The sequence below is a fragment of the Osmerus eperlanus genome, chromosome 9 (assembly GCF_963692335.1).
Source record: "Osmerus eperlanus chromosome 9, fOsmEpe2.1, whole genome shotgun sequence".
NCBI lineage: Eukaryota > Metazoa > Chordata > Actinopteri > Osmeriformes > Osmeridae > Osmerus > Osmerus eperlanus.
The window spans coordinates 7,861,935-7,870,302 of NC_085026.1; the positions used below are offsets into that span (position 1 = coordinate 7,861,935).

The window sequence follows — 8,368 nt, forward strand, 5'->3', positions numbered from 1 at the left end:
AATCCATCTCTTTCTCTGACTGCTCCCCCCCCCTCCCCACCTCCACCACCAACTCACTTCTCTCCTTCTCAGTCTCTGGGGATAATTATGAGAGAAACATCAGACAGCCATCAGGAGATGGAGAGAAGATAATCTACTGCTGGCTAAAGTGAGCGGGGTGGGAAGGGTCGAATAATGAAATGTTTTCTTCCTTCCAGACCCCCACCTCTACACTCCCCCCTCTCTCTCTCTCCCTCTCTCCCTCTGTTGTCTTGCCAGTACCGGGGTATCTCAGGGTATCAGTCGGGGTTATAAGAGGGGGATTATGTGAGAGAGTGTTTTTTTCTTGACCAGCCTTGGTTCCTACAGCGTGTCGTATAGAGTGAGTGTACCAGAGTCCGAGAGATCTCCCTCAGAGTCGACATGGAGCATCCAGGAAGACGGCTGGTTGGGGCTCTTCTCCTCCTCACGCTCGCCCGTGTCTCCACACAGAAAAACACGGGTACAAATCTCGGGGAGCATTTTGTGTACTAAGTTGGAGTGGTGACTTGGTGTTACTGCTTTGGAGCTATTGTAGGCACATACAGAACATGTGGATGGATTCTGTTTTCGATTAGGGAACGACTTTTTTGCACTTTCCAGGGTCACTTATTCTTACTTTGACTTAACTTTGACTTATTGTTTCATATAAAACGTGAATTGAATCATGAATTGTTATTTCAAGAATTCTAAGAGGCAGCACTGTAATGGATTTTAGTATGCCTTTCCCTCCTCACAAAGACACTGAGAGACACCTCAACCCACCATTGTTTTTCCTAACACCCTTTTGGTCTTCCCATCCCCAGTCTCCTGGTGTGTGGTCTCGGATGCCGAGGAGCAGAAGTGTCTGGATTTAGCCGGGAACGCCACAGCGCAGAACATCCGAGGAAAGCTGCTGTGCGTCCGTGCTAACAGCCCCAGCGACTGCATGCTGAGAATCAAGGTAAGAGATGGGAGACATGGAGGCCTGGGAGGGAGGGCAGGTATGTTCACTTCAGGGGTAGAAAAAAGTGTGAAGATGATATCGCCACACTTGAAGGAAACCATTCAGCTCTTGTCCCCGGTACCGCTGGTTTTTAGTAAACCCTCGCTGTTGATCAGTTGAGTGATTGGAGTTCTACGTGACACAGTAACTAGTACGCAAGCAGCATTGGGAACGTTGACTAGCTCCAGTTAGAGATGCAGTAAATGTAAATACACAGTTGTTGCTGTATGCACAAGCTACAGTTCTTATGCTATCTGGCATGTGCAAAACAATATCTTATAGGAATAACTACGACCATAAGAATAACTTCTTTCCTGTGTTCTCTCAGAACGGTACAGCGGACGCCGCCTCCATGTTTGCCGACGACATCTACACAGCCGGCCTCTGCCACGGCCTGGAGGTGGCCGCAGGCGAGTCCGACGACGGAGAGGGTGAGTAGGGCCCGGAGCGCGATCTCCTCCGTCCCCCCTCTCCCTCTCTTCTCATTCTCCCTGCTCCCCCCCCCCCCCCCAGATGGGATCAGTTACTACGTGGTGGCGTTGGCGCGGCGCTCCTCCAGCGACCTGTCCCTGCTGGAGATGCACGAGCGCAGCTCCTGTCACCCGGGAATACGCACCACGGTGGGCTGGACCGTGCCCATCGGCTTCCTGGTCAACACCTCCCAGATCAGCGTGGGGGAGCAGTGCAACTTCCCCAGAGGTGAGGAGGTCGGGTGGAGTCGGAGGGGTGGGGGGAGAGGGTGAAGTAGGTGGAACGAGGAGGGGGACATGAATTAAACAGGGGGAATGAGAGAAAGAATCATTGACATCCTTCGAACCACCCACCCCTCTACCCCCCCCCCCCCCCCCCAGCGGTGGGAGATTTCTTTGGCTACAGCTGTGTGCCCGGGGTGAAGGATCGAGAGCATGACCCGAGGGGCAACAACCCGAAGAACCTGTGTGAGGCCTGCATAGGAGACGAGAACGACCGGCACATCTGTGTCAACAACCACCGGGAGAGACACTACGGAGAGGCTGGAGCACTCAGGTAAGCCGACTCCTTCTCTCTCTCTATCCATCTTCTCTCTCCCCTACTCTCTCTCTCATGCTCTCGATATGTCTCTCTGTGCCTCTCGATCCCTCTTTCTCTAACTTTCACACGAAAACTCGTCTTTTTCTGTAATCCCTCTCTCCCCTGCTCTTTCTACCCGTATCTCATGCCTGTCTCTTCCTTTACCCCCCATCCTCTCTTCCTTTGTCGTCTTCTCCCTCTTCCTGAAATCATTAACTTTAGGGTTTGATGTTTTTCTCAAAGGTGCGTGGCTGAGAATCTGGGAGACGTGGCCTTTGTGAAAGAGACAACCGTGTTCGACAACATGGATGGTAGGTGACTGCTCCCTGCCTAACACCTTACAATATGATGTTGTTCGATTCATCTGATTTATCTTGGTCTTAAAAGCCATGCTGTTGAAATAATCCTCTGAAACCCGCCGGTTACCCCGTTGTTCCTCCTGGAGACACTGGGGGTCAGTAGTGAACTTTCTGTTCAACAATCCCAATGACATCCTTTGGGTGTGGGTGAGTGTGTGTTGGGGTGTGTTGGGAGGGGGGGTTGTGGTAGTGCAAGTGTGAGAAGGAGAGCACTTCACAGACCGAATGTCCTAATCCGATTGTTCTGTGCATCTGTTATTTCGCTTCAGGCAACATCCAAAATTAATGGTGATCATTATCATGGTCACGCTAGAGAAACTGCTGTGCTGCAGTTGAGAGAGAGAGCAGCCTTTTTGAGGCAGGAGCTTAGGGAGAAACCAGCAGGCCTGGTTCTGGAGCTTAGAGAGAAACCAGCAGGCCTGGTTCTGGAGCTCAGAGAGAAACCAGCAGGCCTGGTTCTGGAGCTCAGAGAGAAAGCAGCAGGCCTGGGGGATGGAGCTGATAGAGCAGGAGATCTGGGTCCAGGCCCTACAGCCATGCCAGACCACAACGAGATCCAGACCCCATGCCTCAGACTTTGTCCAATCCCGTAGCCCCCACCAGACCCAAGCAGCTTAATGTAGTCAGATGTATCCCAATAGTCTCTTAAACACTAAGAGTTGCATGTAATACAGATTAGACTTAACGGACATTATTGTCGTGCTAAAAAAGAAGAAGCTAATCCCACATGAATCATGTCAGTATTTGTTGTGGCCATTTGTTGTGGTAACCTTGGTTTCCTCTTACTACTTGACTTTGTCTCTTTCTTCTTCTACTGTTTTCTATGCAGGTAAAAACCTGGAATCATGGGCCATGGACCTGGAGCTGGAGGACCTGAAGCTGCTGTGTCCAGATGGCGGCGAGGCGGGGCTTCACGAGCACGAGAAATGTCACCTGGCCGTGGTGCCTGGCAACGGTGTCGTGGTCCGCATGGAGGACAAGTGTCGGATCTGGAAGTTTCTGGAGCGCCTACAGGTAGGGCGCGATGTGTCTGGAAAAGAGAGAGAATGACGAACAGGGAGATAGGAAGTGAGGAAGAACGAGTGAGAGAGAGGAGAGCGAGAGAAAGAAAGTGCATCCGTGTATGGTTGTGTGTGTGTGTTCTTCTGTGAGCGTTGCACTCATCCCATCGATCAACGCCATGCGTCTGTGAAAGGATTGCAGAACACACACATTTCAAGTGAACTACTCCACAATGCCCGAAAAGCTATCGATCTTGCTTACCGAGGCTCTGACTGACTGTGTGGCATACTTCAGAGTGACTGATGGGTCCCACTGGCTTCACCTGCACATGTAATGAACACTCAACACCGATCCCTGGCCCCCAGCAGCACACACACACACACGCACACAATATCTCTCTATCTCCCTCGCTCACTCTGTCCTTTCAATCTCCCTCTCTCTTTCCTTCTCTCACGCCATCGTTTTCTCGTTTTGCTCTCTCTCTCCCTTTATCCCTCTCTCTCTCTCTCTCTCTCTGCCTCCCCCTCTCCCTCTGCATTTTTCTCCATCCTGTAGGATGCATTTGGGAATACCACTGAGGGTTTCAACCTGTTCAGTTCGGTCGGCTACGGCCAATCAGATGTTCTCTTCAGCGACTCCACCAAGCACCTTCTGAGGGTTCTGGGAAGCTACACCTCATGGCTGGGCCCCACCTACACCACGGTGCTGCAAGCTTTTGAGTGCGAGGGTAAGTGTGTGTGAATGTGTGTGTGTGTGTGTGGGGGAGGGTGTTAATTTTTTGGGGATCCTAATAACACTCTGTTTCATCCAACAGGTTTGTGCTGATCCTACTGGAGGAGTACGAGGAAAGTTCGTCTCTGCCTCTTCCCTCCCAGTCTACCTTTCTTCCCCACCACCTTCATCCCCCCCCCCTCATCCTTTCTTCCTCTTGATCCCTCTGTCATCCGTCCGTTCTCTTTCTGTAGCTCTCCATCACCTCTTTTATCGTTCTTCTCTCCCTCCTTCTGTCTATGTAATGGTGGCTTGTTGAGTTCATGACTTTTTTTCCCCAGGCTAGTTACAGTCGTCTGTGTTTTCTTACATCTCCGTGTTATTTCTCATGCCTCTGCCCAATATAGGCCAGACTGGCAGAGTGGCATATTCAGTTTGTTTTGTGTGTGTATATGTGTGTGTGTGTGCGATAGTTTCTCTGTGTTCTCACGGTTGGTATAGGGCACACTGTGCCAGCCCAAACAGTTACTCCATACAGTAGAGAGAGGGAGTTGGGGGAGGATAAGGGATGTAGTCCTCCCTTACCACTAACCGGGAACTAGTCTACCATTTTACCCTCCCCCTCTGAAGGTTAGGATTAAGGAAGGGTAAACCAGACTGGAGCTGATCCAAAATGCACATGCTACCAAAACTTGTATCTACATCTAAGACATTTTACACCCCCATTTTCAATCCTTGTAAATGCAAAATGTAAAGAGGAAGAGAACCAGGAGTGCTGTACCCTCCATGTTGCAGGCGAAGACCGTGACTCTCTATTAACTATGTTTAAAACATCGATTAAGAAGGTGCTCTCTCAATATATTTACTTGATGTCTGAAATCGTGTACTATAATGCTTAGTTTCTTATTTCATTTCTTTTTTCCCCCAACAATTGTCCAACTTTGGTTGTTCCTGTCCAATAACAAGAATGTCTGTAAATTGTCTATTTTTCCTTGTGATAGTGCACTTTGAAGAACGGGAATATTCTAGATCCAACTGAAGTCTCAGACATCAGCTGGGATTTCATTCCTCTCAGAGAGGAAGTTGCTGGGCATCAGACAAGCAAAAAGTTCCAAAACAAAGGATGTACAGCTTTAAAGTCAAAATAATTTTCCATCCGTCCGTCATGCATATTGTGTAAAAACAATCAATTTATTATGGACTATAACATGATAGATAGAGGCTATTTCCCCCTCAAATTAAAGCAGTTATAACATTTTGTTCGGTAATTGCACTCATCCAGTTGTAGAAACAGCAGCATCTATCAAGTTTCTGCCCAGCAAATATTGACATACATGTTTTACAGACATGTTGTATCGATGGAAAACACATTTTGTTTTATCTTATTACAACAACAACAATAATTGTGAGTCAGAGCACAGGCATGATCATGGTGTGAGGAAAGGTTGGGTAATCTGGATCTAAATCTGAATCTTAAACTAAATTGAATTCAACATTTCAATCTTAACCTGTGAATCTGAATTGAACTTAATTAAGATTAATTTGAATTTGAATGTGTCTGCTCTGCACATCTTGGGTGGTTTAGTGGTGCCATTGGTGCTTTGGAGGTACTGACTGTTAACAAGGGTGAAATACTGTTCTAAAAGCCTGTGTGTAAATATTCTTCACCTGCTTGAGTTTGTAGTGCCACCTACACTCTTTCCAACCAATTAAACACATGATGATAAAATGCCCAAAGTCTGTTGCATGTGTCATAACAGCTGCTAGGTCAGCTTTCCATCACCAAATGGGAAATACTGAAGCATCATCTGGAAGGAAATAGAAACCCACTTTCTTTTTTATCCTTCTCGCCATCGCCCTCTCTCTTTTTATTTCCCTATATTTCTATTTCCCTCTCACCCTCTCTCTCTTTCTCTCCCTCTCTCTCTCCCTGTCTTTTTCTCTCTTTCTCTGTGTTTGCTGTCTGTCTATCTGACACACAGTCTGTCTATCTGACACACAGTCTGTCTATCTGACACACAGAACCTGCTTCCCCCTACCCGTACATATTAGGTTCCATAGACAGTTGTGATGGCATGGTAGAAATTTGGATGGACAGACAGACACACAGACACTCAGACAGACAGACACACAGACACACAGACAAGCATTGAGACTGAAGAGGTCTGTCTTTAACCACTGATCAATTACTGTAACAACAACTAATGATTGCTTTATGACTTGTATACTGTTTGGAATGCTCTGAACATAATAAACAATGTTGGAACTATACCCTGCTATATTAGCTCATGAGAAGATGGAATGTCAGGGTCATTTCTAGGAGCCCTACCTAAAGCCTAAACAAACGCTATCTAGCATGCGGCGTCCTCTGTCTGTGCTTGCGAAGGCCATGTTGATTGTCATCCCCCTGACGTTTCTTGTGGGAGTAGAACCTCCCATATTGTGATACTATTTACATGTAATTGCCCTTCGTTCCTCTGTTCTTTGTCCAGTCCTCTGAGATGTTCAACTTGAGTGTATCAGGCAACTGCACCTTATATATCTATAATAAATACGTTGATTTTATCTTGAACTTTGCTTGGCGATTCACTTCATTGACTTGGTACTTTCACAGCAATTGGGTACTATCTAAATCATACTGTAATATGTCTTCCAGGGAGACAGAAATATGAGAAGATATACAGACAGACTGGCAGGAAAGAGAAAGGCAGACAGGCAGGCAGGAAGACAGAGTCAGACTGACAGGTAGACCTTCTGAAACCGATGCAAACAACAGGCCCTGAACATGGTCCATTTCCATATTGCAACCTTGAGGGGTCTGTGTGTGAGACTGTGTGTGCGTGCTTCCTCAGCTGACTGGCAGTGGTAATGGCTGAATGAGGGACAATTTGACCAGGAGTTGTATAGCATGGAAGAAAGAAAAAGAGGAGGATGACAATGACGGAAGAACAGGGGACAGGGGAGTGACAGGTAATCCATCAGATGCTAAACTGTCATTATTCAATTACCACCCATCCTTAGCACTCCCTGTCACCCTGAAACACACACACACACACACGCACACACACACACTGTGGTAAGCTGACTTGCCTGATTCTTGAACACAAGGTGGGTTTTCATGGTGCAAATGGGTAGCAAGTCTAGGGTTGGCACTGATGTCCCATACGCTTTTAGTGCAATGGACCCTTAAATCTCTTTCTTTATCCTTCCCCTTATGCTCTCCTTTCCTTTCTCCTCTCCTTTTTGCCTCAATGCCCCACCTCTCTCTTGGTCTCTCTCTCTCTCAATTTCTCTCTCTGTTTCTCTCTCTCTCTTGGTCTCTCTCACTCTGTCTCTCTCTCTCCTATGAAGCGTATTCCATTCCCAGGCCCAGAACCTGATAAGGAGCTGATAAGGGACATGAGTATGATTAGACGCCAGTGACACGAGGCTTATCACACACACTCCCAGAGACGCTCCCTGGATCCCTTACACACACGCACACACAAACACACACAAACACACACAAACACACTAACAAAACCACACAAGCACTCACAATCCTACTGGCTTTACATTCTACATCTAGACCGCTGAGTGAGGGAGTGGTAAATGGCCCAGATAAGAGTGCATTTGGCTAAAGACCATGTGTAGCAGGTTGGATGTGTGGTGTTTAGGGTGTCGTCACTCCAGTATATAGCATGTGTGTGTCCTGTTTCCGCAGGCAATTTGCTCTTCTCTTTGTGTATGTTCCTGAACACTAGATGGTACTGTCATGCCAAAGCTGAAGCTACCCATATGTTGTGGCATTATCTATAACTGTATAATAGTATGTACCGGTAACTATGTACTTGCATTATGACGATGTTGTCACTTACTGTAGCTGTACAGATAGTGGTCTCTGTTCCTCATCTTTTCTCTATTCTCTCTCATCTCATCTCCTCTCTTCTTTTCTCAACTCTCCTCTCAGCAATTACATATCTGTACACAAAATCCAACAAATGGACTTGTCATCCATCTTGCTGGACTTGTCATCCATCTTGCTCCTCCGTCACTCTCATCAGAAGAGTAAAAACGGAAAGATTGCTGGCGAAGCTTCAATCAGCCACACAGAAAACAAGGCCAAAATCTATACACAGGCCGTGTATAGACAGAGGCCCAGGCCCAGGCCCAGGACCAGGCCCAGGCCCAGGAAGACTCAGGAGGATGAACAGACTCTGTTCATGTGTGTATGTCTGTGTGCCTGTTTGCATGTCTGTAGGTG

The 8,368-nt window shown here is 47.3% G+C and overlaps 1 protein-coding gene across 1 annotated transcript; it reads left to right on the plus strand.

Moving 5' to 3' along the window:
* Nucleotides 1-399: 399 nt before the first annotated feature.
* On the plus strand, nt 400-5,856 carry otomp (otolith matrix protein). The gene is made up of 9 exons (XM_062469482.1): nt 400-481; nt 825-961; nt 1,332-1,434; nt 1,517-1,702; nt 1,855-2,029; nt 2,297-2,364; nt 3,242-3,426; nt 3,970-4,141; nt 4,229-5,856. Exons 1-9 carry the CDS (start codon nt 403-405, stop codon nt 4,237-4,239), a joined length of 1,116 nt encoding a protein of 371 aa, XP_062325466.1. The 5' UTR covers nt 400-402; the 3' UTR covers nt 4,240-5,856.
* The last annotated feature ends 2,512 nt before the right edge of the window (nt 5,857-8,368 follow it).

What these genes read in the sequence shown, in the direction of transcription:
- otomp (XM_062469482.1), top strand. Translation starts at nt 403, where the DNA reads ATGGAGCATCCAGGAAGACGGCTGGTTGGGGCTCTTCTCCTCCTCACG. An exon ending in ACTGCATGCTGAGAATCAAG is followed by an intron (nt 962 to 1,331) that starts GTAAGAGATGGG and finishes GTGTTCTCTCAG; the next exon opens with AACGGTACAGCGGACGCCGC. An exon ending in GGAGAGGCTGGAGCACTCAG is followed by an intron (nt 2,030 to 2,296) that starts GTAAGCCGACTC and finishes TTTTTCTCAAAG; the next exon opens with GTGCGTGGCTGAGAATCTGG.